The sequence below is a fragment of the Hypanus sabinus genome, chromosome 5, assembly GCF_030144855.1.
Source record: "Hypanus sabinus isolate sHypSab1 chromosome 5, sHypSab1.hap1, whole genome shotgun sequence".
In the NCBI taxonomy this organism is placed as follows: Eukaryota; Metazoa; Chordata; class Chondrichthyes; order Myliobatiformes; family Dasyatidae; genus Hypanus; species Hypanus sabinus.
Window position 1 is genome coordinate 88391953 of NC_082710.1, and position 26320 is coordinate 88418272.

At 42.4% G+C, this 26320-nt stretch overlaps 1 protein-coding gene across 1 annotated transcript in view; it reads right to left on the reverse strand.

The window, feature by feature from the left end:
• Positions 1 to 26320, reverse strand: part of LOC132394766 (contactin-associated protein-like 5) — a 1222641-nt gene that overhangs the window by 863986 nt on the left and 332335 nt on the right. The window contains exon 4 of the mRNA XM_059971174.1: positions 372 to 519. Within this exon, the coding sequence (XP_059827157.1) occupies positions 372 to 519 (148 nt within the window). The remainder of the gene's footprint in view (positions 1 to 371; positions 520 to 26320) is intronic.

The following is a 26320-nucleotide window of genomic DNA, read 5'->3' on the forward strand; positions in this document are numbered from 1 at the left end:
ACAAAAATGTGGAGGAATTTCTTTAGTCAGAGGGTACTGAATCTGTGGAATTCAATGCACAAACAGCTAATGAAGCCAAGTCATTGAGTATATTTAAAGCAGAGGTTGATAGTTTCCTGTTTAGTCATGGTGTCAGAGATTACGGGGAGAAGGCAAGAGAATAGGATTGAAAGGGATAATGGACAGCCATGATAGAAAGGTGGAGCAGACTTGATGGGCAAAATGTCCCAATTTTGTTCCTATGTCTTATGGTCTTATTACTCTGGAGCTCCATTCACTTAGTGAATACCAGGCAACTTGAGCCTATGATTGCTAAAGTGCCTTTGCCGATGCCAATGTACAACCACTTGGTTTCAAAGCTCAATACTTACTGTATGAGCAGCCGTAAAGTTCAACCCGCATTCCGATTCTTCCATTGGGATTCCAGTCCAGAGGAATGAAACGAAGGAATCTGGCTTTGATTGGGTTTTGCAGCTTGTGGTGCACTACAGTGTCTGCGTTGGAATTTCCCGTGAAGGCCTGTAAGTAGGGGAAGGAAAATAAATTCAGGTGTGGACCACTCCAATATAACCACATTAATAATCACTCCATTCAATTCACAGTTTAAGCTTCAAGATTGGTTAATGTTACTTCCTATCGACAAGTGTAAGGAGAATGAAAGACTTGTTTCTGCAGATCCAATGTAGCACAAAAAAACACAAAAGATCAAGAACAAAATAAATATAAATACATAAGATGGTTTATGTATGTAGATTGATTGTGTCCATAAAGTGACACATAATGTGACTGATGGGAATTAATAAAGTAATGGCGGAGTTAGTGGGTGGAAGTGTTGATCAGCCTTACTGCTTGGGGAAAGTATCTGTTTTTGAGTCTGGTGGTAGCTACATACTGTAGCATCTTCCATGATGGGAGTGAAATAAACAGTCCATGAGCAGGGTGTGTGGGATCCTTCATGCTGTTACTGGCTATGTGCCAGCACCTTTCTGTATCTATGTGCTAAATGGTAGGTAGGCTGGTGCCAGTGATGACTTAGGCTGTTTGGACCGCCCATTGTAGAGACTTCCTGCCTGCCCCAGTGCCATTACCGTACCGTGCAGTGATGTGCCTTGTTAGGATGCACTCTACTGTTCATCTGTGGAATGACATGAGTATGGATGTGCATAGCACATCTCTCGTCAGCCTCCTCAGAAAGTAGAGGCATCGATCAGCTTTCTTAGCTGTGTAGGATATGTCCTGGGACCATGAGGGGTTGTGTGTGACGCACACTCCCAGGAGCTTGAAACTACTTGCGGTTTCCACTGTTGTGCAGCCAATGTAAAGGGGGGGCGTGATTGGTTACAGGAGTGCCTCTGAGAATTGCATATATAATAAACAATCATATCTTGCAGAGCAGGAAGAAATCAAAATATTTATTACTTGAGATTTAAGGCTAATATCCTATGTATGGATTGGTGGATGCTTCTGAAGCTATTGACTATTTGCTCCACAAAATATGGGTTTTGGATACAATTTAAAATGCCAAGAAGAAATCAATTCTTTTTCTCATCAATTAAGCAATTATTTCTTTTGTGTAAATACCAGGGCTCTGTGGGATAAAATGTGAGGAACGTCATATCAACATGTATTGAGTTCAGAGGAATGAGAGGTAACTAATTGAGGCTAAAACATTAAAGGAATTTGATATTGAAGAACTGCAATTGTGGACAGGGATCTATATGGAGATGAAACATCAGCAGGAAAATGGAATTGATGTTAAGATTAGTCACGAGTTAGTTAATTAGTAGGAAAGTTTTGAGAGCTCAAATGCCTTATTCCTGTTTCTAAACTTAATACTTTTTAACAATAGTATCATAAATAGTGACATAATTGAACATGTAGAATTTTACTGTAATAAATCAAGAAAAAAATAATTTCACAGAAGCATAAATGTCAAAAAGAGAGAAATTGAGGAAGATTTGATTGAAGATAGAAGAGTGGACATTATAGAGGACAGTATAATTGAAGGCCATATTAGTTATCTGGTAGTCTATAAACAACAACTATTTAGTAACCTTCCATTCAAAATAAGTAATCTCTTCCCACACATGCAATAGTTGTATCAATCTGGACCCGCAATTTATTCTATTCAAGGACATGAGGACTCTCTCCATCTAGGGGATTCAGTATTTCCAAACAATAATCACAGAAAAACATATGAGCTTGAGATAATTGACCCACAAATTTTCTTTGCAGTAAATTAGCCTGTTGCTTACCAGGTTTGCTACAGACACACAATTTTGCATCAGTAATTTATTTTTAGTTTTCTCTTCTCCCGTCTTCAATCGGGCAGAAGATACAAAAGCCTAAAAGCACGTTCCACCAGGCTCAAGGACAACTTCTATACTGCTGTATATAAGAATCCCCTAGTACAATAAATGGGACTCCTGACCTCACAATCTACCTCATGAAGAGCTTGCACCTTCTTGTTTACTTGCACTGCACCTTTTCTGTAGCTGTTACACTTTATTCTACACTCTACTAGTGCTTTATCTTGTTCCACCACAATGACCTGATCTGTATGAGCAGTGTGCAAGACAGCACTGTATCTTGGTAACATGAGACAATAATAAACCTATTTCAACTCCAATTCTTTACTCTTGCTCGCCAAGGATGTTTCATGACCACTTTGCACCCTTCCAATTCCTTTTTAAAGTTCTCCCCTAGACACACTACATTCCTCAAGAGACTTTCTTGATCTCAGATGTCTATACCTGTGTCATATTCCTTTTATTCCTGATCAGACATTCACGTCCTTTGTTATTGCTCTATCTAAATTAATAGTGATATATATAGCTGTGCTCCCAGATCTACTACAGTTCCTTGAAAAGCACTGAAACCCCTTTATTCTTTTCAACATAACACACTACTTCAATCTTGGTTGAATTTCAAATGCAGATCCTTGGTGTTTAGCTGTCCAGGTATTGTTGGCAATTGCATATTACCATTGCACTTAGACAAGCCCAGATCTTAGAGAGGCATACAAAATTACGTGGGGTGTAGATAGAGTGGATACGTACAGGCTTTTTCCTCCTATGTTGGCTGAGACTAGAACTAGAGGTCATAGGTTTAGGGTGAAAAGCGAAATATTCAATGGGAATCTGAGAAGAAGCACCTTCACTTAGAAGATGGTGCAAAAATGGAACAAGCTGCAAGTGGAAATGATAGATACAGATTCAATTGTAACATGAAAGAGAAGTTTGGATAGGAATGTAGATGAAAGGGGTTTAGAGGATGTAATCTGTTGGGTCAGCATGGACTGGATGTGCTGAAGTGCTTGCTTCTACACTGTGGGATTCAATGACTCTTGATGATTTGTTAGTGACAATCAAACATTAACATTGTGTATGTCGGAGGGCTTGGTGTTGGGATATTTTTGATTTGCTTTTTAGGTGATTGGCACAACAATGACCTGTTTCTGTGCTGTGCTGTTCTATGAAACTCACAGGAAACTCACTTAATGCATAAACAAATATTTTTCAGTATAACATAGGCATGATACAGTGGAACTATAACTCCAAAATCAAACTGACAGTCAAGTTTACTGTCAGGCACATGTACATGTATGCACAGGTGCAATGAGATACTTAGTTGTAGCAGCAACACAGGCATATCGAATTGATCACAACGTCATTCTGATACTAGGTGCATGAGGGGCTGCTGCAAATGTCTTTTTTTCCTTGCAATTCAATAACTGATTACTGGAGATGACTGAATAGGCCGCATGAAGACTAAAGGATTTCACCTTTTTGTCTTTTGTGTGGGATTATTTTTCATCTGTGCATATCCCATACAAGGGGAAATGGTTTATTAAACATGCATGTCTACTGCAAAGTGAATGCTGTACTCTCAGAATCTTAAATGAACTCTGCAGTAGATATAAGGATACACAAGTCTCCCTGGACCTGTATTTTTTACAACTCAAGCATTATGACTGAGTTCAACGCTAAAATTACATAGATAAAACCAATAATATTTCAGAGGCAGACTCATGCTGTAAACATACACCCTAACCTTATCTACATATCCTAATCTGAGCAGCTTCTTTACAAAATTAATCAATGTGGCCAAACATAATGACAAGAGATTCTGTAGATTATGAAAATCAGGGTGGAGGAGCAACACTTTATATTCCACCTGGGTAGCCTCCAGCCTGATGGCTTGAACATTGATTTTTCCAGCTTCTGGTAATTACTCATTTCCAAATCTCTTTTTCCATTTCTCTTTCCACTTACTCTCTCACCACTTCTCTTCCCCCTCACCTTTCCTTCACCTTTCCCTAGCTTCCTCCTTCTCCCCTTTCTTCCATGGTCCACTGTCCACTCTTGCTAGACTGCTTCTTTTTCAGTCCTTTACCTTTTCCACCTATCACCTTCTAGCTTTTCACTCCCCCACTCACACACCTTTCCGCTCACCCAGCCTCACTTATCACCTGCCAGACTACGTTCCTTTCCCTTCTCATTTTGGCTTCTGCCCCTTTTCTCTCAAGTCTTGGGGCGGAACATCACTGCTTATTTCTCTCCATTGAAGCCGTGTTTTGCTAGCATTTTGAATTTTAGATACAACACTATAACAGGCTTTGCCAATACCACACAATTACACCCATGTAACTAATTAACCTACTAACCCATACATCTTTGGAATGTGGGAGGAAACCCAGTCAATCACAGGGAAAACATACAAACTTCTTCTAGACAGACGCAGGAATTGAACCCCAGTTTGCTGGTGCTGTATATAGTGTTACACTAGCTGTTACACTGCTGTGCTGGCCCAATCTGGGCATAATTGCTTTTCTCACAGGTTTAGGTATCAAAAATGCTTGATACAGTTGTCACAATCTCCGACCATCAATTTATCCAACCCTCCCCAGCTTTACACCTTGTGGATTATACCAGTTAAAATAAAGCCAACACAGGCTTTGGGTTTCTATATTTTTAATGATGGTCTAATATCAAAGAACTGCTTTTCAGAATAATTTTACTGTTAGTCAATCAGACTGCCTAAGGAAAAAAAGTTTAAAGCTGCTTTTCCTTAAGAGATCTGCCCTGCAGAGGCAGAAGACCAAGCTTTCAAATTCCTATTACCTAGAAGGAGACACAAAGGCAGAATCTAATGACTCATCCAAAAACGGAATGTGTTAACTCAGTACCACACAGGATTGTCAGGCTAAATACCGTTCTGGGATCAGTGCTGGTCTCCTGAACTACAACTATCAGAGAGATGCAAGTCACTGACCCAACATGGACTCTGTGATCACAGCATTTTTATTCTCTTGTTAAAGTATAAGTTAGCCCCTATGAAGATCAAACCAATGAATTCTGCTTCAGATAAAGGAACTGCTATCAGGATAAATGGAAACAATCAGAGAAATAACATAATGCAAAGAGTAACATTCTGCATACCAAGTCCATTTATTTCCACAGAGCTTAGGCAAACAGGGCCAGGGCACTGCAGAATTTTCTCCTAAGTGAACACAGCCACAAACATCCAAAACGACTTTCGGAGTGTATTGCAAAGTCAAAGCCTCTCCAGCAGTCAGTCATGGACCTGTAATTAACTGTACTGTGGTTACCAAGGATTGTGAGGACTGCAGAGAGAACATCAAGTTCTCTCTTCCACCCACTTGGGATGTTTGTCAGGAGCAGTGCTTACGCAGGGCCCTTATCATTGTCAACGATGCCTCCCATCTGTCCAACAATCTCTTTGACCCTGACCATCGGACAGGAGGTACCATATCATTAGGACAAGAACTGTTAGGCAGAGAACACAGCTTCTTCCCTCAGGCTGTAGGACTACTGAAGCCCCTGCTGCCACCCAGCTCTCATCGCGTATGAAACACCAGTATCCTTATACTGTTTACTTTTTAACTTGTATTCCATACGCAGCTCATTATTTCTTCATTTATTTGTGGTACTTCACTTTAACTGTTACAGTATGTGTGCGAGTTACAGGTCCTGTGCACCTTGGTCCAGAGGAACATTGTTTCGCTTGAATGTGTACAGTAGAATGACAAAAAAAAACTTGAACTTGAACTTGAAATTATGCTTTACTGACGAAGGGGAAAGTCAGAGGGGAGCTGAAGGACCTGATAACAGGTGTACAGAATCATGAGAGGTATAGATCATGTAGGTAACAGAGATCTATATGTCTATTACCAGAGGATTATGTTTAGAATGAGAGGGAGAACATTGAAAGATATCTCAGGCAAAGCGAGTGATGGGTGCCTGGAACATACTGCCAGGGGTGGTGGTGGAGACAGATATAATAGAAACATTTGAGAGACTCGTAGATAGGCACAAGAATTTGCAGAGAATGGAAGGAATGGGCCATGTGCAGGCAGAAGGGATTAGAAGCCACTAACCTAATAGATTCAGCAAAATATCATGGGCTGAAGGGCCTGTTCCTGTACTGTACTGTACTGCTAGTAACAAAATTATAAGGTACTTAGATAGGGTAAATGCAAGCAGGCATTTTCACCTGAGGTTGGAGACTAGAGCTGGAGGTCATGGGTTAAGAGTGAAAGCTGAAATGTTAAACATAAGGGGGAATATGAAGGGGAACATTTTCATCCAAAGGCTGGTAAGAATGTGGAACAAGCTGCCAGCTGAAGTGGCGGATGTAGGCTCGATTTCAATATTTGAGGGTAGCTTTAATGAGTACATGGATGGGATCTTAACAAGGTGGGCATAAAAATGAAGATTCCTCTTGGGAGAATATAGAACTGGGGGTTCAAATAAGGGACTGGCAATGCAAAACAGGTTAAACTGGGAGTCTGTGGAATTTTCTTCCTCATGGGAAGATGGGAACAGAATCTTTGAATATGTAAGGCAGTGGTAGATAGTCCATAAGCAAGATGGTGAAAGGATAGTGTGGGGATTGCAGATTTAAACTGATCACCAAGTCAGCCATCATCAACACGAGAGAAGCTGCAGATGTTGCAAATCCAGAGCAACACAAGCAAAATGCCTGAGGAACTCAGCAGGTCAGGCAGAATCTAGGAGAAGAATAAAGAGTCTACTTTTTGGACTGGGTCCCCTCATCAAGAGTGGAAAGGAAGAGGGAAAAAGTCAGAGTAAGAAGCTGGGGGGAAGGAATGCAGTACAAACTAGAAAGTGATAGGTGAAGCCACATGAGGGAGGAGGAACGTGGATGGCAGGGGGAGAATGAAATGTGAAGCTGGGAGGTACAGGTTAGCAACTGAGGCGAGAAGCAAGGAGGACTCCTCTTACTATATATTTTTCTGTTTATATTCTGAATTTCCCATATACCTGCTGCCAAGTGTTTCTGGGCTGTAAACTTAATGGAGCAAAAAAGCAAGCTGCAGGAGGAACTCAACAGGTCAGGCAGTAACTTTGGGGGATAAAGGACAATCAGCATCTCAGATCTTCCCAATCACAATAGACTTGGTTGAGATCTGCAAGGCCTGAAGGATTAACTACCCATTTCCCACCACAGATACCGCCTGGGCCATGGTGTACCGCAGATGCAAATTTTTTGCTTCAGATTCTAGCATCTGCCATCACTTTTTGTCTCCAGAAAGGTCATGGGTTTGGGAGAGGATCTTGAAACAAACTCTATGGGCTGTGACAGTGTGAGTTTCCTCCAGGTGCTCCAGTTTCCTCCCACGTTCCAAAACCATGCAGGTTAGGGATAGTAGGTTGTGGGCTGGAGGCATGGCAATACTTGTGGGCTGCCCCCAGCACATCATTGGACTGTGCCGGTCATCGATGCAAACAATGTGTTTCACTTTATGCTTAGATATACATGTAACAAATAAAGCTAATCTACTTTTTCTTGGTTGTTATACTGAAGTATATATATAGTGGTGCTAGAAAGTCTGTGAACCCTTCAGAATTTTTTTCTATTTCTGCATAAATATGACCTAAAATGTGATCAGATCTTCATGCAAGTCCTAAAGCTAGATAAAGAAAACCCAATTAAATAAATATCACAAAAATATTATACTTGCTCATTTATTTATTGAGAAAAATGATTCAGTATTACATGTATTTGATGGAAAAAATATGTGAACCTCTAGGATTATCAGTTTATTTAAAGGGGAAATTAGAGTCAGGTGTTTCAATCAATGGGATTACAGTCAGGTGTGAGTGTGGCGGGCCCTGTCCTATTTAAAAAACTTAAAACTGGGTCTTCACCACACAGTTTTTCAGAAGTGTTCCATGCCTCGATCAAAGGAGTTTTCTGAGGGGAAAAGTTGTTGATGCTCACCAAGCCAGAAAAGGATATAAAACCATTAAAACCTTTTCTTAAAAGGTTTGGGCTCCACCAATCCACAGTTAGGCAGATGGTGTACAATGGAGGAAATTCAGTACCGCTGTTATGCTCCCCAGTAATGGTCAACATTTCAACAGCACTTCAAGAGCATGGCGTGTAATATTCCAGGAGGTCACGAAGAACCCCAGGGTATCATTTAAAGAGCTACAGGTCTCTCTTGCATTGGCTCATGTCAGTGTTCACGAGTCTACCATCAGGCAAATTGAACAACAATGATGTGCATGGCAGGGTTGCAAGGTGAAAGCTGCTGCTCTCCAAGAAATACATGGCTGCCTGTCTAAAGTTTGCTAAAGACCATGTGAATAAGCCAGAATGGTATTGGAAGAATGTGCTGTGGATGGATGAGTCCAAAATAGAACATTTTGGCTTAAATGAGAAGCAGAATGTTGGGTGAAAAGCAAATTCTGCATTCCATCATAAGATCCTCATCCCATCTGTGAAACAGGGTGGTGGCAGTGTCACGGTTCGAGCCTGCTTTACTGCCTTGGGACCAGGATGGCTTGCCATCATTGATGGAACTGTGTATTCTGAATTGTACCCGCAAACTCTACAGGAAACTGTCAGGGAACTGTCGGTGAACTGAAGCTCAAGAGAAAGTGGGTCATGCAGCAAGACAACGACCTTAAACACACAAGTTAGTTTACCAAAGAATGGTTAAAGCAGAGGAAATTTCATGTTTTGGAATGGCCAAGTCAAAGTCCTGACCTTAATCCTATAGAAATGTTGTGGGAGGACCTGAAGCAAGCAGATCACGTAAGGAAGCCCACCAACATCCCAGTTGAAGCAGTTTTGTAAGGAAGATCGGCCTAAAATTCAGCCAAGCCGATGTGCAGGACTGATCAACAGTCACTGGAAACGTTTTGTTGAAGTTATTTCTGTACAAGGGGACTGAAAGCAAAGGTGCACATACTTCTTCCAATAAATACATGTAATATTTCTCAATAAATAAATAAACAAGTATAATAGTTTTTGTGTAATTTATTCAATTGTTTTCTCATTATCTAGCTTTAGGACATATGAATATCTGAACATGTTTTAGGTCATATTTATGCAGAAATAGAGAAAATTCTAAAGGTTCCCACCACAGATACCGCCTGGGCCATGGTGTACCACCATAGTTGCCAAAAGCCACAACAACAGTACGTTGTTGGAGACTGTGTAAATGTCTGGGGAAAATGAAGGTAAGGTAATTAAATAGATAAAGGTGGAAAGAAATTGCAGGGCTATGGGAAAGGAAGAAGTGTGTGAGATAATTGGATACCCCTTTCAAAGAAGAAACTCAGTCACCAGGGACCTGTTTAAACTGAGGAGCATTCTACCAGCTTATCAGAAACTTCAGGGGAATGGTAGTACAGTACATAAAAGGAAACTTAGAGGGTAGTGTGAGTGTGGAACAAGTCGGAGCAAGTGTGGAACTGGAGGACAATGCACACAAGATGCTGGTGGAACACAACAGGCAGCATCTATAAGGAGAAGCACTGTCGACGTTTCAGGCCAAGACCCTTCCACCAGCATTTTGTGTGTGTTGCTTGAATTTCCAGCATCTGCAGATTTCCTCGTGTTTGCTTGTGGAATTGGTGGAGGTGGGTTCGATTGTTGCAGTCAACAATAGTTTGGATAGCTACATGGATTGGAGGGTTATAATTAGCTATGGTACGGGTTGATGAAACTAGCCAGAATAACCACTTGGCATGGACGAGATGGGCCAAAGAGCCAATTTCTGTGCTTTGTGCTATGTGAATCAATATGAAAATCAAGTTAAGCTTTCATGTTATTTTCTTAACACAGAAAAATTGTTTAAAATCTAAATAAAATGTTTTTCCTTCAAACGATCGAAGTTCAGTAACAATATACCACCGAGAATGGCTTTATTTTCAGGATGACAAGGTTGACATTTTGTGGACTTTAATGAGGTATGAATATCTGGAGCATGTAACCAGCAATGATGGGCAGATGATCAATAAATAATCGTTTGAGCTCTGTTGGGTTTCAGATGCAGTTGATTTTAGATGTGATAGAACAGCAGCCTGATGTCACTTATCCTCTGACATCCTGTCAATTCTTGCTGGGGTGCGACAGAAATTAATGCAAGACGATAAAACAAGTGGGAGCAACAAGAGACTTGCTGTACTCCTGAGACTGGGCTTTACTAGCGGGGAGTGACTAGATGCAAGAAAACAGTTGTGGTGTTTCCTTTGAGCAGGGAAACAATGGCACTGCAGCTCTGTCTCACTCAATGTAGCCTGCAATTACTGTTTGGAAGACTAGTGGAGTAGCAATTCTTTCTCAGTCACAATATCATAGCAACTACACATTGCTGTCTACTTCCTGATCAGAATCGGGCCTATAACCACTGACATATGTCATGAAATTTGTCGTTTTGGGGTTGCAGTACAGTGCAATACATAAAAAAAGTACTATATGTTACAAAAAATTTATAAAACAGTAATAAATAGTGCAAAAGGCAGCAAAATAGTGTGGTAGTGTTTATGGGCTCATAGACTACTCAGAAATTGTCACTTCATTATACAAAGGATGTAAAAGCTTTAGAGAGGGTGCAGAGCAGATTTACCAGGACTAGAGAGTATGTTTTATAAGGATAGGCTGAGCGAGGTAGGGCTTTTCTCTTTGGAGTGAAAGAGGATGAAAAGTGACTTGATAGAGGCGCACACGGTGATAAGAGGCCTAGACTGAGCTGATAACCAGAGACTTTATCCCAGGATGGAAATGCTTAATACTAAGGTCATTATTGTGAGGTGATTGGACAAAAGTATTTTGAAACTGGGAGTGGTGGGTGTGTAGAATATCCTACCAGTTTTGGTGATGGGGCAGATACATTAGGGACATTTAGGAAACTCTTAGATAGACACATGGATGACAGCAAACTGGAGGTCTCTGTAGAAGGGAAAGGTTAGATTGATCTTTGCATAATCAAATAAAGATCTGCAAATGCAGGAAATCCAAGCAACACACACAAAATGCTGGATGAACTCAGTGGGCCATAGAAGAAAGGAAAGGAGGAGGAGCACTAGAGTGAGATGATGGGCATGTAAGGAGATAAGGTGAGACAGGGGAAAGGGAACAGGGAATGGAGAAAGAGAGGGATGGGGGCATTACCAGAAGGTTGAGAAATTAGTGATAATGCATGCCAACATTGATTTATCAAACTTGCAGAAATGCCCCCATGCCTCCACAAAATCATTCTCCCTTCCCATTTTTTCTGCTCTCTCCTTATCTCCTTACCTGCCTATCACCCCCTTCCCTTTTTCTTTCTCCATGGCCTTCTGTCCTCTCCTATTAGATTCCCTCTTCTTCAGCCCTGTATCTCTTCCACCAATCAAATTTTCAGCTCTTTACCTCACCCCTCCCCCTCCTGGTTTCACCTATCACCTTGTGTTTCTCCTTCTCCAACTCCCCCCCCCCCACCACCATTTAAATCTACTCTCATCTCAGTTTTTCTTCTGCTGAAGAGTCCCACCCAAAAGTCAACTGTACTCTTTTCCATAGATGCGGCTTGGCCTGCTGAGTTCTCTAGGATTTTGTGTGTAGATTGATCCTAGAGAAAGTTATAAGGTTAACATAATATGTGGGCTGAAGGGCCTGTTCTAAGCTGTAGTATTTCACGTCCTATAAGTCTGATGGTGGGGCGGAGAAGAAGCTATTCCTAAAGCATTGAGTGTGGGTCCTCAAGCTCTTGTACATCCACCTCAAGGGTAGCAATGAGAAGAAGGCATATTCTCCATGGGAAGAGCACTTAATGATGGCTACCACATTCCTGAGGACTGACTTTTGAAGGTGTGGGGAGGACAGTGCCAAGTGCCAATGATAGAACTAACTTTGTCTACAACCCTCTGCAGCTACTTTTGATCCTGTGCATTGAAGCTTCTTGACCATGTTTGCATGCTTTTATGTATTGAGATGCTGCCACATGATTGGCTGATTAGATATTTGCTTTAATGGGCAGGTTTACAGGTGTACCTAATAAATTGGCCGCTGAGTGTATATCCTATAGCTTCACTTCAACATTACTGGTCCACATGATTGATTTGCTGGTAATGTTGCATTATTAAAATAAGTCAGCAACATACAAACACTCTAAATTGGTGACAGAAGTATAAAACACTCCTGAGATTTCCTTGAGGACCATAATAAAGTGATTCATTAGGCTAAAATTCAAATTAACTTGAGCCTCATTGGGCAAGCAGTGACATTTCATTTTGATCCGTGCTGATCTGAAATCGAATCTAAATTGAAACCAAACATGTCCGCAGGATTTCAGTTTATGATTACTGATTGCTGTGTATATATATCATTATCAGGACCAGTGGTGTGTGGTAAACTTGACGGAACAGATTTTATTTTTAGATTATTAGGCATTGCATTGAACACGTCAGAGTGGACCATAAGAAATAGGAGCAGAATTAAGACATTCAGCCCATTGAGTTTTCTCTACCATTCCATCATGGCTGATGTATTTTCTTTCTCAACTTCATCCTCCAGCATTTTCCCATAACCTTCGTCATTCTTACTAATCAAAACCCTACCAACTTCTACTTTAAATATACCCAGTGACTTAGCCTTGACAGTCATCTGTGGCAATGAATTCCACAGATTAACTACCTTCTGGCTAAAGAAATTCCTCCACATCTCTGTTCTAAAGGGACATCCTTCTATTCTGAGTCTGTGCCCTCTGGTCCTAGACTCCCCGTTTTCCATCTAAATGTTGGGCAGCAAGATGAAAGCAACATGAAATTTCAGCATAGGGCAGACCCTTCAGCGCACTACGTTGTGCCAATTTAATTAAGCTGCTGACACCCTCTGCCTGCATATGGTCTACATCTCTACATCCTCTGCATATTCATGTGCTTATCTACCAGTCTCTTAAATGGCTTTAATGTATCCCTCTGTACCTCCACCCCAGGCAACGTATTCCATGTGCCCACCGTTTTCTGTGTAAAGAAACATGCCCTTTGAACTTTCCCTGTCAAACACATGCTTCCCAGTATTAGACATTTTCAACAGCTGAACAAGATTTTGAAAAAAGTACTAGCTGTGAAGAGGCAGCAGGGTAGTTCAGCAGTTCGTGTAACGCTATTACAGCACCAGCGACCTGTGTTCAGTTCCATCACTGTCGGTAAGGAGGTTATAGAACCATAGAACGTTACAGCACAGAAACAGGCCTTTTGGCACTTCTTGGCTCTGCTGAACCATTTTCCTGCCTAGTCCCATTGACCTGCACCCGGCCCATATCCCTCCATACCCCTCTCATCCATGTACCTGTCCAAGTTTTTCTTAAATGTTAAAACTGAGCCGACATTTACCACTTCATCTGGCAGCTCATTCCACACTCCCACCACTCTCTGTGTGAAGAAGCCCCACTTAATGTTCCCTTGAAACTTCTCCCCCTTCAACTTTTTCCCCTAGCCTCAGTGGAAAAAGCCTGCTTATATGTGATAAAAACAAGAGATCCTGTAGATGTGAACCCACATCCACCACTTCCAGTGCAGCTCGGAAGTATCATCATTTAAAGTAACATAGAAAACAAGACAGTGAATTTGTGTTCACCAATCTCCCACAGATGGCTAAGTGATAATAACTGAATCATCAAAAATTAGAATGTAGAAGATACAAATGCAAAATGCTGGAAATCATAAACACGGGAGATCCTGCTGGAGGAAATCCAAAGCAACACACATGAAATGCCGGAGGAACTCAGCAGGCCAGGCAGCATCTATGGAAATGAGCAAAGTGTCAACGTTCTGTGTCAAGGTCCATCTTCAGGACTGGTAAGGAGGGGGAAAGAAGCCAGAATTAGAAGGTGTGGGGAAGGGAAGGAGTACAAGCTGGAAGATGATAGGGGAGGCTGTGTGGATGGGGAGGGGGAATTAAATAAGAAGTTGGGAGACGAAAAGTGGAAAAGGCAGAGTGCTGGAGAAGAAGGAATCTGATAGGAGAGGAGAATAAATTCATGGGAGAAAGGGAATGAAGAAGGACACTGGAGGGTGGGGGGTTGGGGGAGATGAATGTCAAGTAAGAAAAGGTAAGAGACTCCAGAGTGAGGAAATAAAGAAGAGAGAAGAGGGAGCAAAAATAACTACAGGAGGTTTTCCTTGTGAACCAGTGGGTTCCCTCTAGGTGCTCCAATTCCAAAAACATATGTGTTAACAGGTTAATCGGTCACAAGGGTGTAATTGAGTCATGTTACCATGCTGTATCTCTACTCCATGCATGTCTCTCATAATCTTATAAGTTCTTTAGAGTCTCTTCTCATCCTCCACTACCCCTGGAAATCTACCCTAGTATGTTCAACCTGGTAGAAATTTTGCATCATGTATGTCATTTGATCCATCACATCTATGTGTATGGAAGAATCTCTCCAAATGGGCTCCATTTCTCAGCTCAGTTTGCAATCTAAATTGTCAGTAAAATTGATTGCTCATTCAGATAATGGTTATAAACAGAGTGACCATTTTATCAGGTACAGGAGTGAAACCTGCTGTGGTCTTCTGCTGCTGTAGACCATCTACTTCAATGTTCAGTGTGCTATGCATTCAGAGAAGCTCTTTTGCACACAACTGTCGTAACATGTACAAACTTAGTTATTTGAGTTAGTCACCTTCCTGTCAGCTTGAACCAGTCTGGCCATTCTCCTCTGACCTCTCTCATTAACAAGGCATTTTCATCCAAAGAACTGCTGCTCACTGGCTGTGTTTTTGTTTTTCACACCATTCTCTGTAAACTCTAGAAATTGTTGTGCATGAGAATCCCAAGAGATCATCAGTTTCTGAGATACTCAAACCACCCTGATTTGCAGAAACAATCATTCCATGCTCAAAGCCACTTAGATCACATTTCTTCCCCATTCTAGTGCAACACACCCAAAATGCTGGAGGTCAGGTAGCGTCTATGGAAATGAAAAAACAGTCGTTGTTTCAGTCTAAGACCTTTCTTCAGGACTCAGATTAAGAAATGTTCCTCATGGCTAAAACTGACCAGTTCAGCAAACATTCTCATTGTTCTGCAGCAGCAGTATGCAACAACAAAAACTATAAACTATAATAAGAAGTAGATACTGCATATATCAAAAAATAAATTAAATAAACAATGCAAAAAGAGAGGGGGGAAAAGCGAGGTGGTTTTCATGGTTTCATTGTCCATACAGAGATCTGATGGAGGAGGGGAATAATCTGTTCCTGAAAGATTGAGTGTGTGTCTTCAGGCTTCTGTACATCCTCCTTGATGGTAGCAATGAGAAGAGGGCATGTCCCGGGTGATCAGGGTACGTACAGGTGGATGCTGCCTTTTGAAGCAATCCTTGATGCTGGGCAGGCTGATCACCACGATGGAGCTGGCTGAGTTTGCCACTTTCTGCAGCACCATACCCAGTCATAACGTATCGTCAATGCAATGAATCAAATGTGCAGTATTTAAACAGATTGAATTACAAGTGCCCATTGCCTACTCTGATAAAAAGGAAATGTTGCATGCTAAGTTAAATTTCAATTGCTTTAGAAAAACAGTTTTGTTCTATTTCCAGCAAGTATTTTAGGAAATCTCATTTCAGAAGACCAAATAGGATTTGGTTGAGAAATCGCTGAGTGGAGATTTTCAAGCCTACAAAAGAAGACAATATAAAATTGGTTCAAGAAATGTGATCACTCCAATTTAGGCCATTGTGACCTGAATTAGTGAAGTAGATCATACTAGATATCATCAAATATTCCCTTTTTTTCATTGATGCACCATAGGAAGCATCCTATCCAGATGTATCTTGACTTGGTATGGTGCCTGCTCTGCTCATGACCTTAGGGAGTTGTGTACACTGCTCATTGAATCATGGAAACCAGCCTCACTCCATGCACTCTCTCTGAACCTCCCTTTGCCTCAGTAAGGCAGACTTGTGTAAGACAGCACCAGAAAGTAGCATGCAGCTCCAAAGGAGGTCATCAAATATTCCTTTTCAGGACTACTGCAGATGAAATACTGTAACTTATGGTTTTCTTAATGCATTCTGCTGTACTACTGCTGCAAGATAGCGTATTTCACAATTCAGGCCATTGATATTAAACTGATTCTGATTCAGATTCAGCATAATCAAAGACCACTCTCACCCTGCACATCTTCTCTTTACCCCCTTCCATCAGACAGATGCAAAAGCTTGAAGGCACGCACAACCAGGCTGAAGGACAACATCTATCCTATTGTTTTAAGGTTATTGAATTGACCTCATATATAATAAATATTATATAGGAGGATCAATAGGAGCTTAGGAGGATTAATGGCACCTAACGTTGACTCCTTTGCTTGCATCTTTGGAAACTGCTCTATTTCCATCTTTAATATCTCTGTTTTTCCCTTTCAGGGTTCTTTTGAAGACCCTGACCTGGAGTTACACGCTGACATCGGTTCCTTGCGGGAATGGGACCCGTTCTCGTGGTTTCAGGAGTGGCCGTTGTTCAACACGCCAAGGGCTCAGCCTATGAGCTCAGCTCGCCTTCGGAGGGCCAAGATCTCATGGCTCTGGAGACGGGAGGATCGGAGGTCGGTGTCCCGGCAAAAGATCAGTGTGTCGTGGGAGATGGAAGGTCTAACACTGAGTCCCCAGAGACCCAAGATCTTTGGGTACAGAGCTCAGAAAAAGGGACACAATGGACTTCTAACATCGCAAGCCAGCGAGTTGTTAGTTATGTCTCCCCGCTCACTGGAAAATGGAGACGCCTCCTTCTCCCTTATTAGGGAGAGAGAGAGAGTCTGTGGTGTGTTCAATACCAGGTGAACAATTAGTCTTTGGGGTAACTGCAAGTCTGGGTCTTTGCTGTTGCTTTGCTCATGCTTGAGTGCTTGGTGGTGGGTGCCAATGCATTTTGTTTTGCCGGTGGGGGGAGGGGGGGATTGTTGCTTGCTGCCACTTATGTGCAGGAGGGAGCGGAGCTGGGGAGGGGGACTTTGGGGTTCTAACATTTTAACTGTCATTCATTCTTTGGGGTCATTTCTCGGTTTTCATGGATGGCTGTGAAGAAAAAGCATTTCAGGATGTATATTGTATACATTTCTCTGACATTGAATGTACCTGAAACCTTGAAATGGATTCTTGTCCTCAAATATACCGTACATAGTTATGACCTTGCTTCTTGTTGTCAGCCTGCAGAGCACTTTCTCTGTAACTGTATTCTGTTAATGTTTTCCCTGGTACTACCTCAATACACTGTGCAAGGAATTAACTTGTATGAATGTTGTCCAAGACAAGTTTTTCACTGCACCTCAGTACATGTGACAATAATAAAGCAATTTACCAAAATGCTGGAGGATCGCAGCTTGTGTGAGAAGAGAGGGACTGCCGACATTTCAGTGTTCCATTCCTCCCTCAGATACCACTTGACCCACTGAGATTCTCCAGCAGATTATCTTTTGCTCCAGATTTTGTTTTTCCACTCTTGTGTTTCCACGCTGCCAATCATTTCTGGGTATAATCATAACTAATGCAGAATTGGACGAACTATTTCCTAGTGCTATTCATGTAGGCACAATCTGAAATATCCCTGGACTCGTGTGTACCATTTCAACTAGTCTCTGCTCTAGGATGAGGTACCCACCTGCTTTAAGAAGATCACTATTTTCCCAGTGCCAAAAGAAAATACTGTATCTTAGTACACGTAATAGTAATAACCGTTTCCAGTCCCAAATCAGGTGACTTGCCTAAATGATTATCACCTAGCAGCTTTGACATCTGCTGTCACGATAAGCTTTGAGAGTCTGTCATTATAACCATCAACGCCAACCTCCTAGACAACCTTGGCCAACTGCAATTTGCCTTCCACTGAAACTAGTCAATGGCAGACACCATCTCCCTGGCACTTCACTCATCTCTAGAGCATCTGGATAACAAAGACACCTTATGTCAGACTATTATTTATTGAGTACAGCTCCCTTCAAAGGCCATAATACCAAAAAAAATTTGTCTCCAAACTCCTAGATCAAGACCTCAGCACCTTCCTTTGAAATTGAATAATTTAAAGAGGGAAAAAAAGATTAGTTTTATTTGAAATGTACATTGAACCATTGAAGCATGCAGTGAAATGCTTAATATTAGGTCAACAGTCATGATGTACTGGGGGCAGCGTTTAAGTACAAGCATGCTTCTGGTGCTAACACAGAATATCCACAACTTACTAACCCAAACATCTTTGGAATGTGAAAGGAAACTAGATCACTTGGAAGAAACAAAAACACACGCGGTCATGGGGAGAACATACAAACTACGTACAGTAGTGGTACAAATTAAACCCCAATTGCTGATTCTGTAAAGCGTAACACTTGCCCTTACACCACTGTGATGCCCCATATATCTCTTACTTCCTGACCAAAGACTTAAATCAGATGGGATGGTGCATCTGTTAAGATGTGCCGAGGGTCATTGGTAACATGGTGAATTCCATTTACCTTCTGAGGAAGTAGAGACATTGGTGTGCTTTCCTGGCTGGGCTAAGAAAAGTTGTTGGTGATGTTTACACCTAGGGAACACACACAGAAGCTCGAGGAATCGATGTTCATGACATCAGGATGGAGACTACCCAGAAATATAGGGTGTTCTTTCTCCAACCTGAGTGTGGCCTCATCACGATAGTGGAGGAGGCCATGGATAGATATACTGGAATGGGAATAGGAGGTGGAATTAAAATAGGTGGCCTTTGGGAGATCCTGCTTCCTCTGGCGGATGGAGTGTAAGTACTTGGTAAAGTGCCCCCACATGATCATCCATGACCTTTTGTCCTCTGCTATTAGATTTTCCCTTCCCCAATCCTGTATCTCTTTCACCAGTGAACTTTCCAGTTCTTTACTTCACCCCTTCCCCCTCCCAATTTCACCTATCACCTTGTGTATTTCCCTCTCCTCCCCCAACCATTTAAATCTACTCCTCATTTATTTTTTACTCCAGTCCTGCTGAAGGGTCTCGGCCCAAAAAGTCAAGTGTACTGTTTTCCTTAGATAATGCTTGTTCTTCTGCGTTCCTCCAGCATTTTGTGTGGTTGCTTCGATTTCCAGCTTCTTCAGATTTTCTCTTGTTTGTGTTTACACCTAGGGACTTGATCTTTACACTTAGTGATGTCACTAGAACTAGGAGCACATCCTGCTAACTTGAGACTTCTGTTGCCATTTAAAGAGATGGACAGTATCAGGGCATTTGCAGGGTACTCAAGCACCTTTCCATGTCCATAGGATGGGAATAACTATGAGTGAACTCTGTCCCCAGCCTGAAGCTGCTGAGATACAGATTCCAAAGATACCCCGTTAGTTCCCGATGCAGCATCTTCCAGGAGTGTCATTTTCATGGTGGATTAGCAGTATGGTACAGAGGAAAAGATGCAAAAGCTAAAAGCCTTGGTGTATAGTCCTTTCCATAACATATTGGGAAAAGCCATTTGGCTCATCAAGTATATGCCAACCCGCAAAGCAGTTTCTTCCCTTACCAATCTAGGGTGGTGAGGTGGAGATACATCTTCACCAAACGAGATGTAAGGTGCTCCTTCCTTACACTATCCTACAAGGGAAAGGTGTAGCACCAAAATGCTGGAGGAACTCAGCAGGCCAGGCAGCATCTAGGAATAGAGTACAGTCAACGTTTCAAGTCGAAATCCTTTGGCAGGACTGCAGGAAAAAACTGAGGAGTGGATTTAAAAGGTGGAGGGAGGGGAGAGAGAAAACAGGGTGAAAAGTGAAACGTCTGGTAATGCACCCACCCCCCCTTTCACCGTTTCCAGTCCCCTTTTCGCTCTTTCACCTTATCTCCTTGCCTACCCATCGCCTCCCTCTGGTGCTCCTTCCTCCTTTTCTTTCTTCCAGGGCCTTCTGTCTCTGTCACCAATCAACTTCCCAGCTTTTTACTTCATCCCTCCCCTCCAGGTTTCACCTATCTACTGGTGTTTCTCTCTCCCATCCCCCACCTTTTAAGTCTACTGCTCAGCTTTGTGTTCTCCAGTTCTGCCGAAGGGTTTCGGCAAGAAATGTCAACTGTACTCTTTTCTCAGGACAGCCCAGGAACAGGCCTCTTGGCCCATGATGTCTGAGCCAATCGTGGTGCCAAATGAAACAAATTCTGTCTTCCTTTGGTCTATATTTCTGCAAGCATGGCCTGCTCAAGTCCCTACCTTAAGCACTCTATCTGTAATAAACCTTGCCTCATAAATCTCATTTAAACTTTCCTCCTTTCACATTACAGTTCTGCCTCCCTTGTATTTGACATTTCCACTCTAGAAACAGATTCTGAATCTGTCAATACCTCTCAATTTTATACACCTCAACACTTCATGTGCCTTCCATTCTCCTCATGTTCCTGATGAGTGCCCCCCTAATTTCACCTCAAAGGCACAGTGGCACCATTACAGTCAGATTTTGAGAATCAATTCCGGTGTCCTTTTGTAACAGAGTTTTTGTACGTCCTTCCTGTGTGTCCAAGGGCTTCCTTGGGGTGCACCAGTGTCCTCCCACAATCCAAAGATGTACAGGTGAGTAGGTGATTGTAAACTGACCTGGTGATTAGACTGGGGTTAAATCGGTGGGTTTCTGCGGGGCATGGTTCAGAGGGCCGAAAAGGCCTGTTCCGCACTGGTTTTACATAGCAGGAGAAATTTACTGAGAGACTAATGGGTCCTTGGGATGTGGAAGGAAACTGGAGCACATAAAGAAAGCTATGTAATCAGAACATGACTATCACTGACATAAGTCATGAATTTTGTTGCTTTGCAGCAGCAGTACAATGCAAGACTAAGTTACAAAAATAAGAAATAATGCAAAAGTGGAGTAATAATAAACAGCAGCTGAAGTCAGATTTGATCTCTCATGCTGTCAGGTATCAGCTCAACTAACTATGCCACTGCGCTCCCTCATCTGTTTTATTGGTTGTATGCACCCTGAAATCCCACATCTTATAGGAGGAGCATCTTTAACTACTATTCTGCTTAAAAGTTAGACCTTTGGCTCTACTTCCTAAACTTAAATTCTACAATCAACTGAATGACTCCAAAAGACTCAGCACCTCTAGCCTCTAAAAGCTCTCATTGAAACCTGTTCAGCCAAAGCCTGACCACTCTAACACTTGCCCTCTCCAACAAAGGCTATTCCCACGATGGCTGCTCCACTTGCATGTCTTTCTACTGGCTCAAATAAGGTTCAATCCCAATGAGACTTGTAGTTTTCAAATGGCTCCTACCCTGCAAGGTGTCTCCCTCTTCCTCGCTACTTTAAACAATGGCTCCCACCCTTCAAACAATGTATGGATTTATGTATCTGCATGCTTATTTATTTATTTATTTATGTATGTATGTATGGTTGTATTTCCACGGCTTGGCTTCTTTTGCACTTTGGTTGGAAGTCTTTTTGATAGGTTTTCATTCATTCTCTTGTATTTCTTTGTTCGACTGTGAACACCTTCAAGAAAATGAATCTCAGGGTCGAATATAATGACATATTTATACCTTGATAATAAATTTACTTTGAACTCTGAACTTTTAAATGTCTGTTGCAGCAATGCTCAGTTCCTTGACAGAGAGACTGAATTAGAATTTGTCATTGAATCTTTTGAAAAACTTTCCAGGAAAACTGTTGGCTAAGTTAGTGTATCATAACCAGGCTTTCTGAAGAAGCAGCTTGGTACGGAATGAATCTGAAGGAAAGACACTTGCTAGAACAGCAGCCGCATGTGACAAGAAAAGCATTGAAAAGACAAAGGAGAAAGGGATTGTATTTTATACACTGCAGATCATATTAAGTAAAGAAACCTTTTGATAGGAGATGAAATATACATTCTCCTTTCACCTTTCTATAATTATGCAATACAAAATTACAGGGAGTCTGGTAAAGGGAGAGTGAGACATCTGTAAGAGAACTGTCTGATGATAATAAGCACTTGGGTTCACAAAGGCTGGAGGTTTTGCAACATCTCTGCAATCCCAGACAAATACCAGAGTATAAAATGATGCCTCCTGAGCGTGAGTTTAATTGTTACTATATCTGCCTATGATGCATGATCTTCAGTGCTTAAAGGCACAAATTCAATAGAATATAGAGGAAGAGGGGCAGGTGTAAGACCAAGGGGTGAATATCTGTCATGAATGTCTAAGCAGGCCAAGACACTTTTCATTAAAAGTGAAGTAACTTTAAGTTCAACATTCAAAGCTCAAAATATATTTATAATGGTTGTATATACCATATACAACCTTGAGATCAATCTCCTTACATGCAGCCACAAAATAAGGAAAAACAATAAAATCCATGAAAATTCCCATAGAACAAAAACTGTCAAATGTGCAAAAAAAATCAAATCATGCAAAAAACTAAACAAAAATACAGAGAATGTGTATAACAGAGTTCCTGAAAGTGAGTCCGCATCACTGCAACACACACAAAATGCTGATGGAATGCAGCAGGCCAGGCAGCATTAGTTGAAGGGTCTCGGTCTGAAACTTCGACTGTACTTCTTCCTGTAGATGCTGCCATACCTGCTGTGTTCCACCAGCATTTTGTGTGTGTTGCTTGAATTTCCAGCATCTGCAGATTTCCTTGTGTTCACATCTCTGCAGCCAGCTCAGCATTGCTGCCAGCCTAGGGCCCTGATGGATGCAGGCCCCAGTCACAGAGCCAGTCCAGGGCCCCGATGGCTGCAAGCCACAGTCACAGAGCCAGTTCAGGGCCCCAATGGCTGCAGGCCACAGTCACAGAGCCAGTCCAGGGCCCCGATGGCTGCAGGCCCCAGTCACAGAGCCAGTCCAGGGCCCCGATGGCTGCAGGCCACAGTCACAGAGCCAGTTCAGGGCCCCAATGGCTGCAGGCCCCAGTCACAGAGCCAGTCCAGGGCCCTGATGGCTGCAGGCCACAGTCACAGAACCAGTTCAATATCGTTGCCGTTCCAGGGCTGCAAGCCTCAGTCACAGAGCCAGTTCTGTGCTGAGGTGAGTAATGCCTCTCAGAGTTGTGAGCTGAACATCAGTTTGGCCTTCATCAGCGGCATCAACTCCTTGATCTTTTTAATCTGGCTCAGTGCTTGGTTCATTTTCCAATCTTAGGCCTGGACCTTTCCACTTAATGTTGTGTATTGGTTTAATAAAAGGAAGATATATTTGATGGTGTTAAGTTTTATCAAATATAAAGCTGCCATCGGTAAAATGATTCACAAAATGTATGGTAAAAATTATTAATTTGCATTAATTCAGACAAACCCAACAGGTCAGGCAGCATCAATGGACAGTCAATGTTTCGGGTTGAGAGCCTTCATCTGAATTGAGTGATTGAGGGCAAGTCGGAAATAGGCATTGAAAGGTGAGGTGAAGGGATGGGGTGGAATCAGAATCAGTTTTAATATTAGTGCTATTTGTCATGAAATTTGATGCTTTGAGGCAACAGTATACATAATAATAATAACCATAAATTACGATTAGTGTACATATGGTATATATAATTAAAATAAATTAGTGCAAAAGAAAGGAGAAAACAGAGTGAGCTGGTGTTCATGGGTTCATTGTCCATTCAGAAATCTGGTGGCGGAGGGGAAGAAGCGGCTCCTGAGATGTTGAGTGTGTGCTTTCAGGCATACCCCCTCATTAACGGTAGCAATGAGCTAAGGGTATGGGCTGGGTGAAAGGGCACTTACTGAAGGATGCAGGTGATGGTCGATAGACAAATGGAGGAGAAGAGGATGAGAATGAGATCAGAAGCTGGGGAGAGATAGTTGGAAGTGACAAAGAGCGGAAGATGATGGAATCTGATAGAAGGGAAAAATGGACAATGGAATAATGTGAGGGCAGTGGGAGGGGCAGAGAGGACTAGAAGGCGATTGGATCCAGTGGGAGGTGTATGTATGTGAATGAGAGAGAGAAAATGAGAAAGGGATGGGGAAGGGAGTTAGATAGATCAGAGGGAGAGAGAAATGCGACAGAGAGAGGGCAGTTACCGGAGATTATAGAATTTGATGTTCATGCCATCAGATTGTAGGCTACCCAGGCAGAATATAAGGTGCAGAAATGAATACAGGGTGCTCTGCCTGAGATACTGGATAACTACATTGTTCTGAATGACTCTGGTATTTTCACTTTCAATGTCAATAACTTTGAAGCTTCTGAAGTCAGAAGCACTTAAAATAATCTCAAATGAACTAAATTATGAATGAATTAAAATTTACAGCTCCAAGTTCCTTGGACGGAACACCACAAATAGCCTATCCTGGTCCAAACATGGCCAAGAAAGCTCACCTGTGCCTCTACTTCCTCAGAATTGGCACATCAGCTTTGACCCAGTTTGAACCAGTTGTTATCGATGCTGCCTAGAAAGCATCCTACCGCGGCTTGGCAGGGTAACTGCTCTGCTGTGGACTCATATCCTATTTCTGCTCAGCTAAGGGAGGCCTAAAGGCAGTTAAGTGCAGATGTAAAGGCTATGTAAGAGTCTGATTTCCCTGACCAATAGGGATGGTTCTGGACCTGTTGCCTTCACCTGAGAGCAATGTTTTGAAAAGTTGTGGCAATTCTTCAGTGTTGTTCTACACTTGGGAGTCTGGAAGGCTATATGAGTTGACTACATTGAGATTCAAAGCTGAGAGATGGCTGGACTTATGATGAAGGCTGATGTTGCAGAGCGAAGAGCCTGTTGAAGGTGGGCAGTGGGTGGAGTATCTCTGGGGATGTGAGTTATGGCAACCGGCTCTGAGAGTCATAGAACACCACGGCACAAAGGATCGTCACCTTTTTGTGCTGGAGAGGCTTGTGAGTTCCTGAGATCCTGAGAGGGTCAACCTTGCAGGAATGTCAAGGGGAGGTTCCAGAGAAGGAGCGATTCAACCAGGAACTCAGCGGTGGAGCTGGCAGAAGATAATGACTCGTAACAATGGCAGTGAAGGCGGGGGAAGGCTGCAGCAGTGAAGGGTCCCCAGTCATTTTGGACTCCATGCCTCTGGGCTCTAACCCTAGGCTGCCCATGCAGCAGCCTCATCACAATATACAAACCACATACAGGCATTGTCCACTAAGGAGGTGCATTCTGACACCCGCTACAGCACAGAACCAGACACTTCAACCCATCCGGTCGGTGCCAGACTGGTATTCTGCCCAGTCCCATCAACCAGAGCCCTCCCACCCATGCACTGATCCAAATATAAATCTTAAATGTTGAAACTGAACCCAAAGCACTACTTCCAGTAGTTTCGGCCCAGCTGGTCAATACTGACAAAAATGCACCTTCCAAGCTATTTGCCAGTGCTTAGACCACAACCTTCTAAACTTTCCAATCCATGTGCCTACCCAGATGTCAGTTATAAGTTTCTGGTAGATGGTTGGCACGCTTGGATGCAGTGGCCTCTCTGGAGCCAAACAAAGACGCAATTGTTTGTCCTTCATGTCCTTTTCATGGTCACAGGACACTGCTGGTTATCAAGAACATCAAGTACTACATGTCTACCTAACTCATGTGTTAGGGAGAGCGGTGGACTGTACTTGGTGTGCTTCATTTTGCAGCCTTCCACAGCCGCCCAGGGAAGAAGGCAAATGTGGTGCATTATCTAATGGAAAATGCGTGTGATTGTCTTGGACATTTCTGTTGCAATTGCAAGACTCTGTTGGACATTGGTAATATAGAATACCATGAGTCTGATTCACTAGTTTATTTGCAAAGGTGATGGCGAGAGGAGCTGCGTAGCATCAGTTGAAGTATGTACCATTCATTCCGTAGAGTGCTGCATCCATTGGCGATGGAGACGGAAGAGCGAGCTGTTTGCTACTGGATTTCATGCTGAGCTGGAGACTGGCCCTCCCGTTGGTGCTGCCCTCCAGTGTTCGCTCGGTTCAAGACAAGCTGCATCACATTTGTCTGCGGCTGCACTGCAAGATATGAGGAACTGCTGTGGGCTACTCTTGCAGAAACAAATGAGGCTGCATGCGCCATCAATCCATAGGCTCAGGGATTTGGGCTGTGCTGCTGTTGAGTACCGTTGAGTCATCGTCGA